This window comes from Mustela putorius, unplaced genomic scaffold (genome assembly GCF_011764305.1).
Source record: "Mustela putorius furo isolate JIRA1106 unplaced genomic scaffold, ASM1176430v1.1 tig00537284_pilon_pilon_pilon, whole genome shotgun sequence".
Lineage (NCBI taxonomy): Eukaryota > Metazoa > Chordata > Mammalia > Carnivora > Mustelidae > Mustela > Mustela putorius.
Window position 1 is genome coordinate 1,799,168 of NW_025422422.1, and position 25,883 is coordinate 1,825,050.

The 25,883-nt window shown below is 40.0% G+C and overlaps 1 protein-coding gene across 2 annotated transcripts in view; it reads left to right on the forward strand.

The window, feature by feature from the left end:
* The window catches only part of LDAH (lipid droplet associated hydrolase), a 107,768-nt gene that overhangs the window by 28,988 nt on the left and 52,897 nt on the right, over nt 1-25,883 (forward strand). For both annotated transcript variants that reach the window (XM_004745880.3, XM_004745881.3), the window contains exons 3-4: nt 742-885; nt 14,905-15,074. In XM_004745880.3, coding sequence (XP_004745937.1) covers nt 742-885; nt 14,905-15,074 — 314 coding nt within the window. The remainder of the gene's footprint in view (nt 1-741; nt 886-14,904; nt 15,075-25,883) is intronic.

The window sequence follows — 25,883 nt, forward strand, 5'->3', positions numbered from 1 at the left end:
AAACCTCAGTAGACTCCTCAAGTACTCTTTGTGAATGATTCTTACACTGATATGTTCTCATGCAACTTGCTAACTGAGCACAGTAAAATCGTGAAGGCCTTTCGAGACAAGATTAATGACCTTGGACTACTAGGCTGGTAATGGGAAGCCACTGAGAGGGGTGTAAATAGGGTACTGCTATGAGTTGATTTGAAGTTTGAAGGTATCTCTCTGGGTACCCTGCAGAATGGGCTCCCAGCGGACAGGAGTAGATAGAAGTCCCACGAGGAGGCTGCTGTAGGAAACTCTGGGATAACACTAAGGGAGCGACATGAGATGCATAAGACATGAGATCTATTTTGGAAACAAAGTTAACAGGACTAATTGGTGAATTGGTTGTGAAAAACAGGGAGAAACCAAGAGTGACTTCTGGTGTTAGGACTTGAGTATTGATTTGGTTTAGGATTGATGGTTCCATTTACTAAGCTGAGGAATAGGGAGGAAGAATTCATCTTCAAACCGTTGGGGAACAAAGCAGGAACAGAGATTTTCTGAGTGATCATTCCCAGATTTAAGATAAAAAGGCTATTAAAATTGAATTGTATGTATAAATATTAGTAGATTTGTAGAAGAAAGCGTGAGGTCAAATAGATCCTTCTTTTCCAGTCTGCATATCTTGCGTGAGCTTATTGCTTTAGTTAACGAAACTAAAACTCTGTGTTGCCTTACTTAACTAAGCTAACTCTGTGTTTCTTTTTTTAGGTAATCCAGGTTTTTCTGCCTTTTATGTGCCATTTGCAAAGGCTTTGTACTCCTCAATAAACGGACGCTTTCCGGTTTGGGTTATCAGTCATGCTGGGCATGCTTTCGTCCCCAAAGGCAAGAAGATTCTTACAACTTCAGACGGTATGTCTTAATTAACATCTGTTTTCCTCTCTCGCGAGTGGGTGTTCACGGGTCTAGAAATTCAGCTAGGGTTAAGAGTTATACCACTGGAAACCTCTGCTTGTGGCATTGGGCCCAGGCTGCCACGTTTCGGTAGTTTCAGGATTTTTAGAGCCCTTTTCATTTTCTGCAGGTAATTTTCTCTAAAAGATTGAGTAGATCAAGCAGTTGTCTAAAACTTGCCCTGTCTGTGGACTGACTAGTAATCAAATATATTTATTGATCAAACACTGTATTTCCAGGGCTGTACTTAAAAGAAAAAATATAATCCATGGTCCTTATTCTAAAGAGGCTCGTACACGAACATTTAGAGAATGATTCAATGATCAACTCTGACCTGCTGATCATGTGGCTATTTGAGGAGTAACGAAGGAAAGAACACAGTATGGGTCTGAAAAGACTTTGTGGAGGGGATGGGTTCCAGCAGTTGAGTAGAATTTGGATCTGGGGATTAGGGTGTGTGCAGAGGTGTAACACACAGAAGACATAGCACAGCAGAGGGGGAGATTCAGTAGGTCTCCTGGTGCTGGGCAAGGCCAGACCTAGAGGAACCTCGGAGCTGGGGAGAGAGCCATGACTGCATTGGTAGACTCCTGGAGGCCTTTAAGTGGAGAAAGTAGCACTAGGTGGCTGCAAATTACCTGCTTCTAATGTATGAAAATTCAACATGCTCACTCTTCTAAAAAAGAAATCTATAACTTCACTTCTCCGTAGGCCTTCCATTCAAGGGGCTTTTGTCCTAAGCATGACCCTTAGTTAATTTGAGGTAGAAGAGAGGTGGCTGTGGCTCCGGTTTGCTCCTGGATCTGGTATGCCTCTCCTATGGTATGAGCATCTTACTGAGCATCTGACAGTGGATACCATGTGTGGGGAGGGACGGAGAAAGGAACAGGTGATATGGGAACTCTCTGTACTATTCTGGTCAAATTCTCTATAAATCAAAAACCATTCTTTAGAACAAAACTTGTTAAAAAAAATTACTGGAATTTAAAAAAGTAATTTGGTATTTATATTTTGCTTTTTATCATTGCTGTGAAAGAAACTGTAAATTAGGTAGCTTGATTAATATGAGTTTATTTTCTTATAGCCTGGAGGCTACAGGCCAGCATTAGGGTTTCAGCATGGTTAGGTTCTGGGGAGAGCCCTCCTCCTGGCTTGCAGATGGCCTGGTTTTCTTTGAGTCTTACATATGACTGAGACAGAGAGAAGGATTTCATGTGCTCCAGGATGCTCTCTGATCTCTCTCCTCGAGGCCACTAATCCCATCATGAGGGCCCCACCCTTATTACTTAATCCTAATTTACTCTCAAAGGTCCTATCTCCCAGTACCATCATGGCAGTCAGGGCTTTAATATAAGAATTTTAAGGCTCAGTCAGTTAAGTGTCCGCCTTCAACTTGGGTGACTCTGTGTGTCACCTCACTGGGAACATCTTAATTCCCTGATTCTTTTTTTTTACCTTTTTCTTTTTTTTTTTTTTTATTTTTTGAGAGAAAGAGGGAGCACTCCCAGAGCACAGGCCAGTGGGGGTGGGGAGTGAAGAAAGAGAGAGAAAGTTAAGCAGGCTCCACATACTCCACGTCCTGCGCAGATGCCCGGCTTAATCTCATAACCCATGAGATCATGACCTGACCCAAAATACAGAGTCAGACACTTAACTGAAAGCCACCCAGGCGCCCTGCAACTCCCCAGTTCTTGATTTCTCCTCTTACTTCTCACATGTAGAACTGTAGTCAGCTTCCTGAAATCTTAGTTCTGGTTCCAAAATCCTGCGTTAACTTTAAATTGATTTTAACATCAGACACCAGCTCTTGAGAACAGAATTGAATCTCCTTTTTTCCCCCCAGTTTCACTTAATTTAGTCATTTTTGAGTACCTGCTGTGTACATGCCTCTTCACTAGCATTTAGGAAAAAATACACCTGTACTTAGAACACATTTGTTGCACTTAAATTGTTTATGGTTAGGTAATGTCACTGGCCAGACTTCCTGTATCTCCTCTGTAAGGCATCTCATGTCAGATTACCCTCATCTCAGAAAACTCTCTACTCCTTTCTGCTCACAGCTTCCACTGTCAGTGCTCAGGCCCTTGGCGAGCCATCATAGAAGCAGACTTCTATACTTCAGCTACTCAAGAGTTCTACTGCCCCCTCTACTACCTTGTGTACTGCCCTAATTATCCTCCATTTAGAGTTATAGATCTATAGATTCAGTGCAACCCCTGTATGAATTCCCACCAAAATTCCAGTTGTGGCATTCTTCAGAGAAATAGAAAAGAATCCCAAAACTCATATGGAATCATTAAAGTCACCAAATAGCCAATATAATGTTGAGAAAGAAGAAAAAAACTGAAGGCATTGTACTTCCTGATTTCAAACTATCTAGCAAAGCTGTAATTAAAACAGTATAGCACTGGCATAAAAACAAACCTGTGGAACAGAACAAAGAGCCCAGAAATAAATACACATGTATAGAGCCAATTAATCTTTGATGGGGGCTCCAAGAATACACATTGGAGAAAGAGATAGTATCTTCAGTAAATGGTGTTAGGAAAACTAAATATCCACATGCAAGAGAATAAACAGAAATTTGTGTAAAATTAATTCAAAATGGATTAAATAACTTAAATTTAGGACTGGAAATCAAAAACCTCCTAGAAGAAAACATAGGGGAAAAGCTCCTTGACACTGGACTGGACAGTGATTTTTTGAGCATGACACCGAAGAACAGGTAACAAAAAGCAGAAATAAATATTGGGACTGTGGTAAACTAAAAATCTTCTGCAAAGCAAAGGAAACAATCAACAAAATGAAAAGATAACCTATGGAAAGGGAGAAAATATTTGTAAACCATCTATCTGACCCAAAATATATAAGGAACACATATACCTCAATAGAAAAAAACAAAACAAAACAAAACTTAATAGTTCTGATTTTAAAATGGGCAAATATTTCCAAAGAAGACATACAGATGGCCAGCAGGAACATGAGACTCACTTCACACCTGTTCCGATGACTGTTATTAAAAAGACAAAAAAATAACAAGTATTGGCAAGGGTGTGGGGAAAAGGGAACTCGTGCACTGTTGGTACAACCATTATGGAAAACAATATGGAAGCTCCTCAAAAAATAAAAACAGAACTTGCATATGACCCAATAATCCCACTTCTGGATCTGTAGCTAAAGGAAATGAAATCAATATCCCGGAGAGAGATCTGTACACCCGTATTCCTTGTAGCGTTATTCACAGTATATGGATCATTCCAAGGTATGGAAACAAGTTACTTAAGTGTCTGTTAATGGTTGAATAAAGAAAATGTATACACACACATGCACACACACACGCGTGCGTGCGCGCGCACACACACACAAATGTGCAGGCACAATGCGATATTACTCAGCTATAAAAAAAGAAGGAAATCCTGCCATTTTCAACAGCATGGATAAACCTGGAGGATATTATGCGGAGTGAAATAAGCCAGACACAGGAAGACAAACAACTGTATGATCTCAATTATATGTGGAATAAAAAAAAAAGTCGACAAACTAATAGAATCAGAGCGTTGCCAGGATTTGAGGGATGGGAGAAATGGGGAGATGTTGGTCAAAGGGTAGAGACTTTCAGTTGTAAGATGAATAAGTTCTGGGGATCTGATATATAACATGATGGTTATAGTTACTAATACTATATTGTGTAATAGAAATTTATAGATCTTAGTGTTCTCACCATCACAAAAAAAAGAAAAAAGGTAGTTAGTCCCTCCATCCCAAGCCTCCTGATGGCAGTGACCTCAATCAGGCGTGCCTGCTATGCTTTCCCGGGACACTGGTAGGGAGCTCCCCAGACATTTCCTCCATGGGGGCCCTTACTCATGGCTGGGCTGGCTCTTGTGGTTCCTACTATGATTGCAGGATGCACTTCAGGAAACCATGAGGGAACTTTGAGGACAAAGATTTATTACCTGCGGTTTCTGGAGGGTACATAGCAAGTGGAGCAGACCTGGGGCCCTGCCTTTGTTCGAGTCCGAGGGTGGGGTGCCAATGGTTTTGCAGGTTCTCTCTTTATTGGCTAATGTGAGGCATAAAAGCCAGAATTAGGGCTTGGGAAGGAAGAAGTCGGTCACACAAGGAATCAGTTATCTGAGTTACCCAAGGCTTTCTGAAAGGTACCTTCGCAGGTGGGGTGGGGTGGCCTAGTTCCCTGTCTGGTTGTTTTTCTAGTAGCTGTGTCATACCGGTGGCAATATGCTTATTCGTGATGGATGTCTTTTGAAATGGAGGCCTAGTCAATCAAAAGTTGAATGTCAGGCACTTATAGTACACTACATGAGATAATGGATATGTTAATTTGACTGTCATAATCATTTCACAGTGTATCCGTATATTAAATCATCACATAGAAACAATTGTGTGGTACGACCGAAGTACATACTGTTTTTATTTGTCAATCGTACTTTAGTGAAGCAGAAAAAAACAGTTGTAGAAAGTGGATGATGGATACTTGTGAGTCTTGTTGTACTGTTCTCTCTACTTTTATGTTGTTTGGAAGTTTCCACTATTAAAAAAAAAAAAAAAACTTTAAAGAAAGAGAAAGAATTATAGAATCTATAGAATTATAGAGCTAGAAGTATCCACATCAAATCCTTCCTTGAACCGTTATTTTTCAAGGAAGAAAAGTAAGGCCCAACAGGGCTAAATCACGGGCTAGTGAGTGGCAAAACCTGGACAAGAAGTCAGCACTTGGAATGTTTAGTTCAGTGTTTAGTCCTGTCGGTCATCTTAGGTGGCTTAATGTGAAGTGCTAATGATACTCCATTGTTAGATTTCGTTAGTCCGTGAGCTAATTCTCATATTGGTCCTTCTATGATCACCAGTTATACCTGGTTTGTGACCTTTTTCCTGCGGGGGTTCATAGGGGAACAGGGTCATGGGGTGTAGAAGAAACAGTGCCGCTCATGGCAGATGCTTGTATAAATACCTCAAAGTGTCTTTTTCTCTGTGTTAATGCATATGCATGGAGTGTGTGTGTGTGTGTGTCTGTGTCCCTCTATGAATGCGGTTCACTTGAGAGTCTTTACCACTGTGCTTAAAGACTAGGGTATACTTTGAAAGCAAGTAAATATTGATTACCTAGCAGTGAAAGATTTTAAGAGCAGTCATGAGGTGAAACTGAATATATAGTTTAAAGACATGTATTTCAATAGCCATCTTATTGAAATGTGACTGAAGGTGAACAGAATGAGCAGTAGATACTTGCTCTGCTTAAAAGATGCATCTTTATTGTTCTAAGTTTTTAATATATGCCCAAAGAAAATTTTAGGCTCAATACCATAGTTTTTCCTTTATCAGGAAATGTATATGTTTGCTTGGGAGTGTGTTTTCACTATCTTAGGTTGTATTTGGAAAACAGAGGTGTTAGAATTCTTCTTAGAAAACAGACTTGAGGGACACGTGGGTGGCTCAATTGGTTAAGTGTCTGCCTTTGGTTCATTGGCTCAGGTCATGACCCCAGGGTCCTGGGATGGAGTCTGCATCAGGATCCTTGCTCAGCAGGGGGCCTGATTCTCCCTCTGCCTGCAGCCTCCCTACTGTGTTCTCTGTCTCTCTGACAAATAAATACAATCTTTATTTAAAAAAAAAATATATATATATATATATATGGAAAACAGACTTGAGGGGCTCCTGGGTGGCTTAGTCAGTTGGGTGTCTGACTCTTGATTTCAGCTCTGGTCATGATCACAGGTTGTGAAATCAGGCCCGTCAGGCTCCGTGCTGGGTGTGGAATTGGCTTGGGCTTCTCTCTCCCTTTCCCTCCCCTCCCTCCGCCCCAGCCCTGTTCACGTGAGCATGTTCTCTCTCTCTCTCTCTCTCTCAACAGATGGATAGAAACAGACTTGATTAACTTGTTAAACCTCCAAAAGCCACCAACTCTGCTGGTCTGTTATTGCTGGCCTGTTACCTTTCCTCTGGCCGAAGAGGAGATAAGCCCAAGTCAAAAGGAGTTAGGAAGTAGTCAGAATAACCTCAGGGTTCACAGTGAAGGATAATACATCTTTGTGTAATGTAATGGTGACTAGGTTATGTGTCTAATTCCTACATTCTTAACCTGGGTGAGAAGCTCTGTACTGAATTATCTAGGGGGAGCAATGTCAACTCCATTATCACAGTAAGCCCTTAAGTGAAGACAAAAATCAAGCATTTGAACAGGAAGAACAACTTTGAAAGTTGAAAATAGATTCAAAGCGTAACTGTAGATCAAAGCTTCTCAAATTTTGGCAAGTATCAGAATCACCTGGAGGATTCATTAAAACACAAGCGAGTGGGTGGCACCCCACGATGCTGATTAGTAGATGTGGGGTGGGATCTGAGAATTGGCATTTTTAACAATATCCCCAGGTTATGTTGATGCAGTTAGTCCTAGGACCATATTTTCAGAACCGCTATCAAAGATCTTGAGGAAAACCAGCTGAAATTATCTGTTATGTGTTTGAATTTTTGGGAAGTGTCTTCCGTTCTCATTTTAAATTGACATTATTTATCACTTTGAGTATGCTTATTCTGTACTGCTGAGTTAATAACTTAGTAATTGGAGTCTCGTCCCTTTGCTACCTAATGAGAACAGTGCCATCTAGAGGCAGTAGCCCAAAGGGCCACCAGAGGGCCAAAGGAAGCTGTGGTTTTCTAGAGAGGTTGAATGGGCAGCTCATAATCATCAAGGATTTATTGACAACCTACTAGGTTATTATGTGTGGGTACCACAAGGGTCTACAAAGAAATAGATATTCCAGTCACTGCCTTTTAGTATAGTGACTTTCCATCTGTGTTCTGAGGAGCCCAAAAGTTCTACGAAGGGCAGGTGGGGCTCTGGGTCCCACCAGCACCCCCATTCAGCCAGACAGTTCTGCTTTCATCTGTTTTATGTAGTGAAGGTTATGTTTGCACGCTATGCTCGATTGCTTTGTATAGGCAGGGCAGATAGATTATACATCATCCAAGATTATTGCTCCATGTACAGGTTTTCTGACATGCAAAATACGGTATGAAAAATATGTAATCACTGAGAGAAGAGGACATAAGCTGTAGCCACCCGTCAAATGTTGAAAGTATGTTTTGGTTCATATTAGCACATGTTAAAATTATGAACAGTTGGAAATAATATTCTAGTTGCACCACATTATCACAATCATAAATTGAGTATAATTGGGAGAACAGATGTTCACCAGTGTCAGGAGGGGGTGATTCAAGACAAAGAAAGTGTGAAAAGAAAATGTGAGGAATTAGAAGTATAAACTCTTTCTGGCTTTGATTTACTACAGAGTCAGCTTATTTGACGGCAGATTCATTATCAACTATTTTAAGTCATTTGTTCGAAAAGTGTAACATAAAAGCTAGAAATCACAGTGGTTTGGTTTCAGCTGATAAAACACTACCTAAAAAAGTTATACAATCTTTCAACTAATGATGAATTCGGGTCATGCTTATCCAAAGAAACAATAAACCACTCCCATTCCAGTATTCAAACAGAAGGAAAGAGAGAAAAACAGTCGGGTTTTCTCTCTTGCCAGGACCATGATTGGCAGAGGAACCTGGAGGCAGAATGGAACGGCTGGAAGAGCCCGTGGCAGGGACAGTCCGTCGGTCAGTGTGGGGGCTCACAGTCACTGAAAGCAAACAAGCCTCTAAGTGGGTGGGAAAAAAAAAAAAAAAAAACAAAAAACAAAAAACAAAGGGCAGAGCAGTAAAAGAAGAGCCCAGCAGATCGTTAGAGGCTCAGGGAATACAGAAGTGAGAAGCGCAGCAGGACGGAGAGGGCAGGGCAATTAGTGTCCTGTTACAGCGGCCAGCTCGCTGCCCCGTCTTCGTGGGCCTCAGCATCTCCTCACGGCTCTCAGCAGTGCAGTTCAGACTCTGTGCTGATGATCGTGTCCTCCTTGATCTGGCTGTGGCCTTCCTTCCCGACCTCATTTTTCCCCCTCCCTATAAACCACAAACAGCCACGGAACTCATCACTGTCCAAAACTACACCTCACACTTTTATGTCTTTGGCTTTTGTTATTCGCTAAGTCAATAAACATTATGTTCTCCTTGCTGAATTAATCTCTCTGTCTCTCTCTCTCTCTTTCTCCTTTCCCGTATTTTCCCCACTGAAATCCTTAGCAGAGCACTGGGTTTTGTCAAGTGGAAAGCATACTTTAATGACCCTGGTTTTTAACCATCTATTGGGAGAATAATAATAAAACATATTTTATAAACCATGTTTGGGGTTTACTAAGTTTTGTTTGTTTGAGACGTCTGGGTGGCTCAGTTAGTTAAGTGACTACCTTTGAGTCGGGTCATGATCTTGGGGTCCGGGGATTGAGTCCCGCATGGGGCTCCCTGCTCAGCAGGAAGGCTGCTTTTCCTTCTTCCCTCCTGCTTGTCCTGTCTCTCTCTGTCAAATAAATAAATAAAATCTTCAAAAAAACAAAACAAAGTTTTGTTTGCTTGATAGCAGTTTTAAACAGGATGCCTACCTACCATAACCTAACCACAACCTGTGTCGCACGCCATAAAAGCCAAGACACTTGCATCAATGTTGAGATGCAAGGAGCTTGCAGAAATACTAAGGAGGCCAGCGACAGTGGAGGCATAGACTATGAGAGTATGCTTTCACGTTGGCGTAGGAAAGTCAGAGTGCAGTCGTGAAAGGAAGGCCTTGGGATCATTGAATTAAATAAACATAAAGAATTGGGGACAGGCTAATAATGGATTATATGTTAATAAAAAATAAAAAATTAAAAAAAAAAGACTTAGGGACAGTTCTCATCTACCCTTTCACTGATGTTTTGTATAACCCTAGATAAAGTCCTTTGGGGCTTTTGTATTCCACTGAGAGTAATGGGGAAGCCAATGGTGATTTCCCCAATAAAACTGATGTAAGGTAGATAGGATTATCATGTCAAAGCATTCTTAAGTAAATTTTTTTCTTTTATTTTGAGAAAAAAAATCTTAAATGTAGAGAAGTACAAACAATTGTGTAGCAGTCCAAGATTCTGTTACTTGATTTTCTCTTCATAGTTAACACTTGGCCATAATTGCCATATTTGCCATAATTGCTTTAATTATTTTCTCTTAATAAACAGAGCAATACAGAAAAAGTCCCATTTTTACATTTACTTTTGTTATTATTTTTTTTTAGAGATTGGGGGAAAGGGGCAGAAGGAGAGAGAGAATCTTTTTTTTTTTTTTAAGATTTTATTTATTTATTTGACAGAAATCACAAGTAGATGGAGAGGCAGACAGAGAGAGAGAGAGAGGGGAGCAGGCTCTCCGCTGAGCAGAGACCGATGCGGGACTCGATCCCAGGACTCTGAGATCATGACCTGAGCCGAAGGCAGCGGCTTAACCCACTGAGCCACCCAAGCGCCCGGAGAGAGAGAATCTTAAGCAGGCTCCATGCCCAGCAAGGAGCCCAACAAGGGGCTCAGTCCCACAACCCTGAGGTCATGACCTGAGCTGAAATCAAGTCAGGTGCTTAACTTACTGGTTAACCAAATAGGAACTCTGATAAAATTCCATTTTTTAGGTCCTATCTTCAGTTTTACTGTCATAAATTTAGGGTAAATTTCATTTCTTTTTTTATATTTTTAGTGACATGTATGTGATGAACAGCATATGATATTGTTCTGTGTTTTTAAAGCTTTACCTAAAGAGTAAACCATATATATATCTTCCTTAAAGCATTCTTTAAAATGTGAAGTGCTATTTTTAGCCTTTTGGCCTATGTTTTAATCTCCACATGTAGGTTGTTAATAATAATCAAGTTATTATTAAGATACAGCTTTGTAGTAATTATGGGGGCCAGATGGGAGAGTTCACCAGTTGAGAAATTCTGGTATGAGATTTGGAGTGTTACTGTCCGCAGACTCAGTCCTAGCAGAAGGCTCACGTACACTAATCTCCAATTTCGTTAGTTCTCTGGTCACAGATGACTTGTAAATAAATACTGCTTATGTGATAATATATAGTAAAACTTAAGCATTTATATTCCGTATGTACCTAGACATACATATATGTGTGTGTATTGTTAAATTTAGGCCATCTGATTGCATTCAAGTATGTAAAGTTACACATTTATAGTAATGTGCATTAGTAAAGAATATTTTCTAGATATTTATCTTGGTTCATTTGGAGGCAGTCACAGTAGTTTTCATGAATCCAGAGGGGCATTACCTTTCAGTTGTGATGCAATGAAAGTTTGTTCTTTTCTCAAGGAAATGCTTGAGATCTTACTTATTTCAGTGTTTTATAATTGTGTTTTTAACTATTTGTTGGCTCTTATTAGATTGTGAACTCCTTGAAAATAAGGGAAGTATACATTGTATTTATATCTGTATTTTCAAAGTCACCTCCAGCCATTTAGTCATGGTTTTCTGTCAGAGTGGTCAATTTAGTTGATGTGAAATAGAACGAAATAATAGTTATCAGATACCTGTGTCCTGAAACTGTATGCGATGCATAATATTTTGATCCAAAATTGACCAAATATTAATAACTGGATCAATCAATTTGAACTAGATGAAGAGTAGATGTGGAATACTAGTATTACTTAATTCCTCTATGAGATAAGCAGGAACAGATTATATGTACCTTTTGAAATAAACTCCAGAATCAATAAGTAAGCTATAAAGTAAATTCCATAGAACTGGATCTGAAAAATAGATCAGGTTCCTTTTCTTTTCTTTTCTTCTTTTTTTTTTTTTTTTTTTTTTTTGAGAGAGAGAGCGAGAGAGCAGGGGGAGCTACAGAGGAAGAGGGAGAAGTAGGCTCCCCACTGGGCAGGGAGCCCGACTGGGGGCTCTATCCCAGGACCCGACTCAAAGGCAGACACTTGACCAACTGAAACACTCAGGCACCCCAAATAGGGTCAGGTTCTGAAAGGGAATTGTCAATATCATATTTAAGACGATATCTTGATAAATATTATGTTTCAAACATACTTAGTTGATTATAACTTGAAGCCTATTTTTCAATGGAAAGAATGGCTCAAGTGATTTCTAGATTATTCTTCTGATTTGGGTACAACTGAATATTTTTTTACTGTATTTTATGGAAAGTAAGTTAATGATTTCAAGCATTTTTTCAGAGTATATTAAAATAATCATAGACTTGAAATATGTAGTGAGGTATATAGTCCTTTAACCTTTAGTTTTTGCTAGTAAAATAATGTCCGATAGCACATTTAATATTTGCTGTCATTATTCCTAGAAAGTGTCGTCTTCTACTCTAACCTCGTTACAACAGCAGATGCTAATAAGTAATTTCTTTATCTTGGAAAGTTACTAAGCAGTTCCCAGAGGTAAAGCCAGATTTACTTCTGAAATATTCATTTGATTAATCTTTTGAATTACAATGTTCATTAAAGTTCATCTGAAATATAATCTTTTAGAACCTTATTTCTGGTGTCAGTGAAGTTTTAAAATGTTTGCTACGTTTAGCTCATTTTCTTTCTTTGCACTATCCAAGTAAATGTTCTTGGTGTATATTTGAGGGAGGACTTAGATGACAGAAATTGAAATGATAGCAGCCATAACTTTCATTTCTCTCATAATTTATGCCAGACACTTGTGCTATGTGATTTTAAAGTATTATGCTTACACTCTTAGGAGGGTGGAATTATTATCTCTGTTATAGATAAGAGGACGCTGAAGCCAGGTTAAAAGATTTGCTCTAGCCACCAAGTTAATAAGGTGCTCAACTGGGATTTAGACCCAGGTTTATCTTGTCTCCAATACCCAGGATGTTACTACACCATGCTGTCCCAGTGAATAATGTTTGACATTTTCAAACATTATTTTGTTCATCCTTTCTGATGGCTGCATAATATTCCACCGCAAAGAAGATATTCCATATCTTCTTTGTCCATTCATCTGCTGAAGGGCATTTCAGCTCTTCCCACAGTTTGGCTATTGTGGACATTGCTCCTATGAATATTGGGGTGCATGTGGCCCTTCTTTTCACTACATCTGTATCTTTGTGGTAAATACCCAGTAGTGCAATTCCTGGGTCATAGGGTATCTCTATTTTTAACTTTTTGAGGAACCTCCACACTGTTTTCTAAAGTGGCTGCACCAACTTGCATTCCCATCAACAGTATAAGAGGGTTCCCCTTTCTCTACAACTTCTCCATCATTTGTTGTTTCTTACCTTGTCAGTTTTTGCTATTCTAACGGGTGTAAGGTGGTATCTCAGTGTGGTTTTGATTTGCATTTCCCTGATGGCTAATGATGTTGAACATTTTTTTCATGTGTCTGTTAGCCATTTGTATGTCTTCTTATATTCAATGAACATTTGCATTTGGAGCTATCAGGAGCCCTGTCAAAGTCAGACTTCCAGATCCTCTCTCTTCCCCCATTCTGTTTTATGCTGAAATTCTTTGTTAAATGAAGAATGGATTCTAGGCTGACCTAGGAAGAAGGGTAAGTACAGAGCACATCTTACCCGAGAGACAGTAATACCATGGAAAAAAAAGAACTAAGCCTCACTGACTCAGTAAAAAGGTCTTCAATAACTGTATGCCAGGCACTGGGGGACAGAGATAAGCAAGACATAAATTGTAAAGTAGGAATGTATTAGGAGTAGTGTGGTAAGATAAACATGGGGTATTGGGGGAGCTGAAAGGAAGGCTACTTTACTACTCACCCGCTGAATCATAAAATGGCTTCTCAGAGGAGATAACAGCCATTGGGAGTTTGAAGGATGAAGAGGAGTTAGCCAGATTAACAAGGGGAGCTGAGCACCGAACGATATGGAAAGAGCATGCACAGATAAAACTGAAGAGCAGTCCTTCGCAATGGGTTCTGGGTACCTTTCAAATGAGTGACATTGTGGCAAGAATTTTAGTATTCCAGTATTTCAAACTTTAATGACCAATTTACTACCTTGTGATATTTTGAAATATTACAAGTGCGTAGGGAAAATCTATTGGAATTTCCCATATTTATAGAATACCAGAGCTGGCAGCATCCTCAGAGAGTGTCCAGTGAGTTCATTTTTTTCACTCCATATTATTTACTGTGCTCATCACAGAGGACACAGGAAAAGGTGGACCTTGCCTCCAAGGAGCTCACAGGCTACGAGAGGAAATAAACAGACAATTATACAAGTATGATAAAGTGCTCTAATAAGAGTGGAAAAGACTGGTTAAGCACAAAGGGAGGCTCATTCATTTTTCTTGGAGATTAGCTAGATAAAGTTTTAATTAGCTCTTGAAGATTTCAGAAGACAGTTCATTTATGAAAGGAAGAAAGGATATTTCAGGTTAAGACTGCTGGTTAAAAGGAACAATTTACAACATTTCTCCTTAAGCCCTTCAGTCTAAGTTCTTCAACAAACAAAGATTATCTAAAATAATGAAGCAGTGTCATGGGTTTTCTTAGTTGTCTATTAATAATATAAAATAGCCTAACCAGCGGTTCTCAGTGTGTGTGGTCCTGGGACCAGCAATATCAACATCTCCTGGAAACTTAGAAATTCTCCGGCCCCAACCCAGACCTACTGAATCATGGAGTTTGGTGGTGGGGCCCAGCAGTTACTGCTTTCCTAAATCCTGCAGAGGTTCTGATACATGATCAAGTTTGAGAGCTAGTGGCCTAAGCTAACTATAGTTCATGGACTATTGAAAATTCATGGATTTTGAGGCCAGAGAGACCTGGGTTTGAATCTCACCATTCTTCCTTCATTGATGTGTGACTGTCAGTCTATCACCTAATGTCTATGAGCTTTGGGATTTTCATCCTTTCCAGGACTGTTTTAAAGACTTGCTGATGTAATTTAATTGAAGTGTTTAACACTGTAGCTAAAATATTATAGGCTTTAGATAAATCGGAACAACTACTATTGTTGTTAGTTAGTTGTTGTTAGTTGTTAGTTTGTAGATTGTTTTCCCAGTAAGTTTATTACTTTCCCTTACTGAGTGATAATATATCATATATTTGCTTTTAGATTCAAATGCTCAAAAAATCAACGACATCTACGGACTACAAGGTCAAGTGGAACACAAGCTAGCTTTCTTGAGAACTCATGTGCCAAAGGAAACAAAACTTGTGGTCATTGGCCATTCCATAGGCTGCCATATTAACCTTGAGATTCTGAAGCTTGCTCCTGAACTCCCAGTAAGTATGCTTCATGAGGTGATTGTAGGTGCCAGATTACGCACTTGCGCAAAGCCTCCTCAGCTTTCCTTCCCTTTTTTGTCTCTTGTTTAACTAATAAGTAAAACAGACAGGTGGATATTCTATAGCTGCCTTTATCTTTATCCATATTACTGTGGGCCTGTGTGAGTGTATGTTCATGCAGTTTCCATGTGTTTCAAAAAATAATACTGAAGGAGGTAGAAATTTTCCAGATGAGTGCCATTTAATCTAGTATTATCTGGAATTCTGAAGTTGCATATAACTTGTTATTTATAAAGGGATATTTTAGAGTAGTCACCAGCTAAGACCTTGACAAGAATCTGTCTTTATTGAGAAAATATTTTGCAATATCATCGTCATCAGTAAACAAACAGCTGTCCTTACAGAACACTAAATCTGTATTTAGTCATAAGCCTGGATCCTTCTCCATTCTATAGGTTCGCAGCCTTTTTGAGACATTCAATTCATTCATTCACAAATGATTGGGTCCCATTGGGTGTCAGATATTATGTGAGATATTGGAGACAAAAAGACCTATTTAAAGTGCCCAAGACATCTAGTGAGCTAGAAGAGACTTCAAAACAAAATGGAAACTCCTACTCTCATGAACACGTACCATTGAAAGGATCTATTGAATAGATGCAATTCACAACATAAATTATTTCTTGATTCAACAAACACATATTGAACACTGGCCATGTGTCAGGCCCTGAGCTGTGTTTTAAGGATATCCCAGTGAGTAAGGTAGTCTTTGAAGTAAGAGAGTCCAAAGTCTAGTGGAAGACACACGAACCCACAGGGCTGATAACTACGATTGTGTAGGAGTGTGAGGGAATGCTATTTAACTTCGTAATCTGAATGCAAGATAGGAAGTGATTCCTTCCTGGAATCTCTGTGTCCTAGGATTTTGACTTTTCTCATTCCATAAGATGAAAGTCTCGAGAGGAGTTTCAGAGCTCCCTGGAAATTCTCTTCTACTCCTACCAGCTTGGCATACTAGGTCTCACTTGCAATTGCCCTTAGGAAACATATAACTATAGCCTCCCTGGGTGTGGGTTTTAATACCGAATGGAGGTTGTTAATTTTCGTTTATTGGGTATAAAAAATGTATTTCTCATTTCTAAGTGTGATTTCAATAAATTCAAGATTGTTTTCCATTCACTGTATTATTGTTTCTACTCTTTTTCTTTTTCCATAGAAAAGGTGTCTTAATTGGAAAGGAGACTTTATTTTTGTTTTTAGCATTTTGCATGGCTCCTGATCTCTTTTTTCCCTTCTAAATCTCCTCTAATGTGATGAGATTACCTTGTAGTTCCCAGCCCTGCCATTCCACGGTTCTGTCTGCACAATTGCCAAAAACCCTGGCTCTGGAGCCAAGGCACCTAGGTTCATATACTTGCTGTGTATTTTGTCTGTGTGACTTCAGACAAGTTACTGAGTATCTCTGTACTTCCATTTCCTCATCTGTGAAATCGGGATGATAATATATGTACTCCAAGGGAGAATTAAGAATGGTACCTCGGCCTTAAAAGTTCCCTAATAAGTATTAGCTGTTCTTATGATGGTGGAAACGACAGTGGAATCATTGGCTCAGTCACTAGGTTAAGAACCATATTAGTTATACAGCTGTGTAATTGATTGCCCCAAAATGTAATAGCATAAAACCACACTCATTTATCCTCCCACAGTTTTTGTGGGTCTGGGATCTGGCGACAACACAGCTGGGTCCTCTGCTTCAGGGTCTCTCATAAGACTGCAGTTAAGGTGTCTTCCAGAACTGTATTCTCATCTGAAGATGGGAATTGGGAAGGATGTGCTTCTAAGCTCACTTACATGGTTGTTGGCAGGACTCGGTTCCTTGAGGGTTGTTGGACTGAGGGCCTTGGTCCATTAGTGGCCCTTGGGTGGAGATCACCCTCAATTCCTTAACATGTGGGTCTTTCTAACTTGGCCTCATTAGAGGAAGTATGGTAGAAAAGCAGAGAAAGTCTGCTGGCAAGATAGAAGTCACAGACTCTCCCCTAATTACAGAAATCATCCCATTACTTGTACAGTATTCCATTTGTTAGAAGTAAGTCCCCAGGTCCAGCCCCCCACCAAAGAGGAGCAGAACACACTGGAGCATGAGCATGTCAGAAGCTGCCTACCCCACCACTACCAGTTAGTATTTCACTTGTGCAGTACACGATCAAGCATACAGATACGTAGAAATTCAAATACCCAGTTTACTTCCCAGTGTAAGAGGTGAGTTGGTCCTGTCCAGTAAAATGTAGCAAACTGATGTGAAATACAATTTGGGGTTATTAGTTATCCCATGTGTTTTGAAAACTTAAAAAAAAAAAAAAAAGAACTTTGAAGAAGAGAATACTTGCGTGTGGGTAATGAGGAGAGCATTACTATTTCTGATGGTTAATTTTATGTGACAGCTGGGCCAGGCTGAGGGACTGGTTATCAGTTGTTAGCTGGTAAAACATTTCTCAGTGTGTCTTTGAGGATATTTCCAGAAAAGACTAGCATTTGAATCAGTAGACTGAGAAAAGATTTGCTCTCTCCGTTGTGAGCAGGCATCCTCCAATCCACTGAGGTTCCAGATAAAACAAAACTCAGGAAATGGGGATTCTCTCTCTCTCTCTCCCTCTCCCCACCCCCCAACTTCTCTCTTCTTGAGCCGAGACATCCATCTTTTCCTGCCCTCTGACATTGGGGCTCTGGGTTTGCTGGCTTTCAATTCTAGGACTTAACACCATCAGCTCCTCCGGTTCTGAGGCCTGTGAACTCGGACTAAATCATACTTACCACAGGCTTTCCTCATTCCCAGTTTGCAGATGGCATATTGTTGGACTTTCTGCCCTCCGTAATCATGTGAGCCACTTCCTTTCATGAATCCCCTTTCATATATATACACACATATATATCCTATTGGTTCCTTTTCCCTGGGGAACCCTGACAAATACACTGCTCATTTCTGAGTCCTTCACAGTCTTATTAACTTAATCACTGATCTGTCCTTTTGATTTTTGCTTGCTTCCCACTGATTCTGCATGTACCGCGTGGTTTCTCTTATGCATATTTGCAAAAAGTTGTTCAACACATTGGTTTGAACCCATCTCTCCTTTTTGGCATGCGCTCACATATCTATTGGGGAAGAAGTACAGTGCATTTTTTTTTTTTAGAAGTACAGTGCATCTTAAGGAAATGCAGCTTCTTATAACTCCTTTTGCTTTCGAGCTTTCTCATTACTGCTGTCCTGCCAGGTGTTCTCGCCCTTACAGGAACCGTGGTGAAAAGGGGAAAGGGAAATGAAACATGAGCGTAACGTAGTCTGTTCGTGGAGGCATAACTCATACCACGATTACAGAGCTTTCAGAGAGACATACGAAACTGTGTTTTCTTTAAAAGGGTGTTTTCTAGAAAATAACGCATGTAATAAATTGTCCATAAAGGTCACCCAGGGAGGAGGGTGAACATCTGTATGGTTTTTTTTATTATTATTATTATTATTATTCAAAAGCTTTGTCTGGTTCCAATTAACTGCATTGTTGAAGTCCCCCCACCCCTCTTTAAACACCTGGCCCGGTTAATATCAGTGGTGTGATCCCCGCTGAAGTGTTGAAATTTCAGTGTCTCTGGGCTACTCTCAGACGGCACAGTGCCTGCGTGCCTGAAGTTAGCATTGACACGCTCCATTTCAGATGCATTTGACAATCAAGTAAGTTTGTGTAAGCCAGAGTGTTGCAATCCCTAATCATTTTGCCAAAAATAAGTTAGCTGTTATGTTTTATAACATATGAAGTGTGATAATAAGAAACTTGTGTTTCCATCTCTTCTGTTATTTTTACTGGAATATTTGACTCCCATAAGATTTTGAAGACATATGTGTAGTTTAGTAGCTGGTTTATTTGGTTTTATTTTGGTTCAGTTCTTTACAATATTTTTATAACTAATTATAGGAAACTTTGGTCTTAAAATCATTTTAAGAGACTTATTACATACTTTCAACATATTATCTGACCTATATTTTAATATTAAGAAAACTGGCTCTTTCAAAAATCTGTTATTCAAATTTTTTTGTTTCTTTAAGCAAATTTGGTACGTAGAATTGTAGAGATTCTTCCTGTTTTGACAGTAATGTCCAGTAATAAAGAATTTTAAAAGAAGCCCTTGGAAGACCGTTCATAGTATCTATCGTGACTGGTAATAACATAGTTTTAGACTCATAGGATCTTAGAACTGAGATGGGCTTTAGAAGCAATCTCGTCTCGTCTTTCATTTCACGCATGAGAACTGAGAGCAAGGTCCCTTGCAGGATGCAGCCTCAGCTCTGTCTGAATCCAGGGGTGGGGTACACTTATATTAGCTGTGGGTATCAAGAGAGTCTGAGAAGATACTTAATGGCTCTTTCACACTTTGGATGATAGCAGAGCCTGCAGATAGCATAGTATCTCCTGGACTACATACAAGGAGTTTCATGCGGTCCATTATGGTGCAGCTCAAGGAGCAGGAGACCCCATGAATGCTGCTTTAGCAACTGGGGGCTGGAGCTGGAGTAACTGGAACAAAAAAGTGATAGTCTTATCCCCACTATTTAGAATCTTCCTTCAACATTGGTCCTCTGTGTGTTAAAATTGTGCCATCTGATTTTGCCAGTAAATTGTCTGCATAAAATTCAAGGTTGGAAGTTGAAAGACCTTGATTCTTAAGTGGGCTCTGCACCGAGTTGTGAGGAGAATCTCAAGTAATTTTACTTTTATTCTCCTCTAAGTATTTATATAGCATTTTATGAAAACACTTCATTCCCTTCCAGGGATAGCAGGTCCTTCAAAAACTTAATTTTTTATATCGTTTGGCGTTTCTTGGGGAAAATGCACAATAACATAGAGCTTCCTTTGTCTGTCTGGTTGGCAAAACGATCTTCTGTCTAAATGAAATTTCCAGATTACTTAAACTCACTTTTTTAAGCACCAGCCTCTTTTATCCAGTTGGATAAAATGTGTCTAAAATATATTATTTACTTATCTTTCTTCTTCAACAATGCATATTGATGTAGAGGAATTAGTGATTCAAGGACATCATTTTGTTAATGTTACTATACTATAGTAAAATACAATCAAGGATATTTTGCCTATGTCCTGAAATTTCTTAGGTGATAGTGCCTTTAAAAAAAAAAAAAAAAACACTTCTCTTGTCTGTTTATTTTATAGTTTCAATGTCTTCTCCCTCATTTTTGGTTCCCAATTCTCTTCCCTCCTTACAATTTGTTAATATAATTTGCTGCTAGTAGAGAAGACAGATAATCATGTTAGCATTTTGTCTCAAGTGAGAATGAACAGGTCTTAAATGCATAAACAAGAGTAAAATTGATGAAATTAAGTACATAGATTTTGTTATTGCTTGGAGCTTTTTTGTTTGTTTGTTTCTTTTGGGTCCCCAGTGGTGTTTTAGATACAAAATCTGAGAGACTGAAAACACAAACCACAGTTACAGCTGAGAAGCTTGAAAATTTTTACTGAAGGATTTAAAATAGCATGTTAGATCATGTGTATGTTGACTTTGGAGTACATCTTATCTACAGTAGGGAAATAAATAAAATCAAATATTCTGTGAACAATGAGATTATTTAGACCATGGTGCACTTAAACTATTCTAATGAATCTTCATGTCTGCAGTCAAAGTTAGATATGTTTGTGATAAACATTCGTGTAACATCACTGCATCGTCTTCAACAGACAAGACAAACTGGAGAGAGGGGAAAGAATAGGAGCCCATTCATATGTCAAAGTAACTGTTGCCAGAGCCCTGTCCCCTAGATTAACTGGTAAGAAACAGAAGACAAAATGAGGAAGTCCCTACCATAAGGCTCTGAAGTTTTGAAGAAAGATGGCTCCTAACTGGGTAGATCAGAAAAAAAAACTTCATGAAGAGCTCGTATTTAAGTGGAAGAAGACTGAGTCAATACTTAGAAATGTTTATAAATAGGAAGTTTGATGCGTTGTCGGTGATAGGGGGTTGTTATATATTCTAAGCGGTGGGAACAGTATGGAAAAAAATGGTTTTTATCACCGGCCACATGAAAAGAGCAGTGAGTGGTCTGATTCGGATACATGCAGGGGGCAGTGGGATGTAAGAACCTAAGCTGACAAAAGTGGGGATAAAAAAATTGTCCCCAGGGGCGCCTGGGTGGCTCAGTGGGTTGAGCCTCTGCCTTCGGCTCAGGTCATGATCTCAGGGTCCTGGGATCAAGCCCCACATCGGGCTCCCCGCTCGGTGGAGAGCCTGCTTTCCCCCCTCTCTCTGCCTGCCTCTCTGCCTACTTGTGATCTCTCTCTCTGTCAAATAAATAAATATTAAAAAAAAAAAAAAATTGTCCGCAGTGTGGATGTGGGGTCTATATCCTGAGCAGTAAGGAGCCAGTGAGGGACCTGTAATGATAATAGTCCTGAATCAGATATATTAACCTCTCACCAAAAAGGAGAGTGAATTGGAGAGAGTGTGTAGAATAAGAAGCTAACAGCCACATGATAAGCAAGTTATTATTAGTTCATATGAGAAATAAGATAGTATTTGAGATTTGCCAAGGGAACCTATTAAGAGAGAAACAGGTCATAGATGTATATTAGGAGAATGACTATTTGATAGAAAGGAGGATGAAGAAGAGAAAGAAGCAAAAGGTATAGTAATTTTCCAAAGTAATGACTACATTTGTTTTTTATTGAATTCTGAAGTCAGCTCAGTGGGTTGCAACCAGTGGCTCAGTCAAGGTAGGGTAGGCTGTGCTACACGAACACGGTGTCGGTAGCTTTTAACAACAAAGATTTATTTACTGCTCATGATACAAGTCTTTCGAGGGTTGGCTCTACCATGTAGCTCTCACTGTGCACTGTGCACGCCTACTCCAGATTCCGGTTTAAAGGAGTAGCTTCTGTCTGGCATACTCCAGTCTCATGGCAGAAGATAGAAAGGAAATAATGAATGACCCACTGCATTTTAAAACCTCTGCCTGGAGGTGACATTTGTCCCACTCACACAGCTTTTACACAGAGCAAGTTATATGACCAAGTCTGCCATCCAAGAGGCTGCAAAGTGTCATCCTCCTCAGAGCAGAGAAGTGTATGTTTGCGAACAATCAAATAGCATTTTAAAATATATATATGGGGCGCCTGGGTGGCTCAGTGGTTGGGCCACTGCCTTCGGCTCAGGTCATGATCTCAGGGACCTGGGATCGAGCCCCACATCGGGCTCTCTGCTCAGCAGGGAGCCTGCTTCCTCCTCTCTCTCTGCCTGCCTCTCTGCCTGCTTGTGATCTCTCTCTGTCAAATAAATAAATAAAATCTTAAAAATTTTTTAAAAATATATATATAATAAAATAGAATAGAAAATATTAGAGTGGATTATATTATGAAACTTCTGTTTCACTTTTTATGGGGTGTGTTGATTATCCTAGATTACAGTGTAGAGTATATATCTTACTATGAATCAAGGTAAAAAAAGGAATGAAAGCCATTACCCTAGACTAGAGTGTACCACATGCTAAAAGGAGAGAAGGAGAACATCAAGAAAGATGTAGATTTGTGGTGAATTAAAGATGGCCATGGATTCTTTGCCAGTCTTCTCTCCAGGGATGAAGTCTCTTTCCCTTCTCTTTTGAATATGGGCTGAGCATGTGACTTTCACCAATGGGATACAGTGGAAGTGATGTTAATTCCAGGCCTAAGGGGACTGGGAGCTTCTGGTTTTTTCCTCTTGGAAGCCAGTTGCCATATACAAAGTGCAACTACCTGAGACCACCACACTGTGAAAAAGCCCAAGCTGGCCACGGAAGGGGATCATGAGGCACCAGATATGGGTGAGACCTTCTTGGACCTTTCAGCCTATCCCATCTGCTACTGAATGCAGCCCAGGGAGGGACCCCAGCCAATGACACATGGTGCAGAAATCCAGCTGAGTCCTGTTTGAATACCTGACCCCACAGAATAGGAAAGAGTAATCACTGTGGTTTTAAACCATAAGCTGGCGGCATGGTACGTTATTAGCAGCAGATAACTGAAACAGGATAACAGAGTTGAGTTCAAGGAGAATGTAAAGCTTCTGGTATTGGTAATCAGAAGGGCATTAATGACCCAGAAGAGAACACTTTTAGTGAAGTAGTGGGAGAAGGGGGCCTCAGGCAGTTAGGTGATAAATGAATTGTGTTCCAGGAATTGGCCATTGAAGAGGAGGAGACAAGATTATAACTTAAGGAAGAAGCTGGTCAAGAGAACATGTTTTCCTATAAGTGGGAGAGAATTCGACATATGTCGAGGGGAATAGCCCATTCAGAGAAAGCTGCTGCAAAGGTGTCAGGAACATTGGTTGGAGGAACATCATCATCTACTTATCTTTTAAATCTGCACCCAGGAAAACTAGGAAAATGAAATTTTTCTTAATCTTTGACTGCATCCTTGCAAAAATGTTTCTGTGATTTAATTTGGTCTTCATTTGATACATGTTCCCTGTACTTGGTTCTTCACTTGAGTCTGGAAACCTGAAACAGTTTTTAAAATTAATGTATTGTCATTACGAACAATTATAGCAACAGTCATTTGAAATTTACAGAACTTGTTTACATGTAACAAGGTCACGTGACAAGCTGACTCTTCCATTTTGCAGATACTGAGACTGAAGTAACTGGGAGTTGCGTGTCTAACCCACATGTCAGTTGGCCATGAAGGGACACAACTAGGACTCTGCCTCCTGTTGTCTGACTTTCAGATTATTTGTTTTCCAGGTGAAGTAGCTAGGAAGGTGATGATTGTAGATGGCATAGAGTAAGTTACTGTAACAAACCACCAAAACCTATTTGACCCAAACATAAGATTTCTACTACTGTTTCTTTACTACTTGAGTTCTTCAAATAACACAAGGAAGGCTTTAGTGGGAAGCAGGTTGATGCTCTTGGGGGAATTTCAGAGAAAATTCGGAGAAATGAGAACATGTGTGTGTTTTCTAGAGCAAGGAAGATAGAGGGACTTGGTGTTGAGGCATGGGCCAAGGGCAGAAAGTGAACTCAGAAGACAATCAGAATCCTTGAATTGAGCTGGGGGCAGCAGGGGAGTGGGAGTATGAAAAGAAGTGGATGATTCTGGAGATGCAGTGTCAAGGAGTGCCACACTTATGTCCTCGGGAGCCACCAGTGACCCCTGCTACATGAAAACCACAAGCGTCAGGCAGTCAGTCAACAGCTACCCTTCTTGGTGGAAGGCTCCCAGCAGAAAATAATAAGTCCCCTCCTCTGAGGAAGGCTTGTACTGAATATGGTGAAATGTGACTTTGCCAGTCACTTGTGCATTTATTTAAATGCATATATTTATCTGTTTGTGTGTGTGCACACACATTATCTTTCTAATTACCCAGGAGACTACCTTGCTGAAAGCCGAACACATGGAAAGTTTCAGCTTTGCGACTTCAGCCATGTTTTAGTCATCTGCATATTTTTTTAAAATCCTAAAATTGCTTTCAAAGTGGAAAAATTGTGTGGGCTTTTTTCATCTTTTCATAACTCAAAAACTATTTAATATATTTTTCTCAAACTTAGCAAAAAAAAAAAAAAAATCACCTTTGGGCTGAAACCAAGCATGGAAAATTTCACCACAAAGGGCTAATTTTTTGGAAAGCTGCAAGAAAGTGAAAACAGGGGTTTATAATAAAACATTCTTCATGCATGTTAATCCTTAGTACTTTATCTAATGCATTTCATCTGAGTGTTTTTGAGCCCTGTTCAGATTTAAATATTGAACCATTTTAGTATTGGTGTATCCATGATCCAGTTCGATACGGAAAATTTCCCCCATCTTCTCGCAGGTTCAGTGTATTAAGAGTAAGTGAGATGTGTTTAAAAGGACAAGTAGGGTGGGGTGCCTGGGTGGCTCAGTGGGTTAAGCCTCTGCCTTCGGCTCAGGTCATGATCCCAGGGTCCTGGGATGGAGCCCCGCATCAGGTTTTCTGTTCAGCGGGGAGTCTGCTCCCCCACCCCTGCCTGCCTCTCTGCCTCCTACTTGTGATCTCTCTCTGTGTCAAATAAATAAATAAAATCTTTAAAAAAAAAAAAAAAAAAAAGGACAAGTAAGGCAAGTGAAGTGAAGTGGCCGTGAGGCAGAGAAAACCTTACATCTGCTCGCACACACGTTAGCACCTCCTCTTCCTGGCCTGGGAATCGGTGTGAGGGGAATGTAGTAGACGACAGTAGGTGCTCATTCGGATAGCTAAGCCAGCATTTCTCAGAGCGACATCAGCATTACTTGGGGTCTTGTTAGAAATGTAGATTATTATCGGGCCCTACTCAGACCTTCTGAATCTGAACCTCTCTCTGGCTGGGACCACGCTATCCGCGTTCTCTCTCACAAGTGCCCCCCGTGGTTCTGACATTTGCTCCTGCTGGGGAGCCACCAACCTAAGCCTTCCAAAAGCTGGGGGCACAGGATGTGTGGAGATACTGTGGACAATTAAATCTGTCCTTGGTCTGTCAGCTCTGTCTTCTCACATCACGCCCTGAAAGCAGGAGGAACGCTAATCAGGTTCTCTAAAGGAACATTGTTTTTGTGTCTATTTCACATATCCTAGCTCCTTCTGCCTGTGATCTGATCCTCAAGCACTCTGACCCTCTTTTTTTTTTTTGTATTACCACATCTAAAGACTTTATTTATTTATTTGACACAGAGATCACAAGCAGGCAGAGAGGCAGGCAGAGAGAGAGGCAGGGGAAGCTGGCTCCCGCTGAGCAGAGAACCCAATGCAGGGCTTGATCCCAGGACC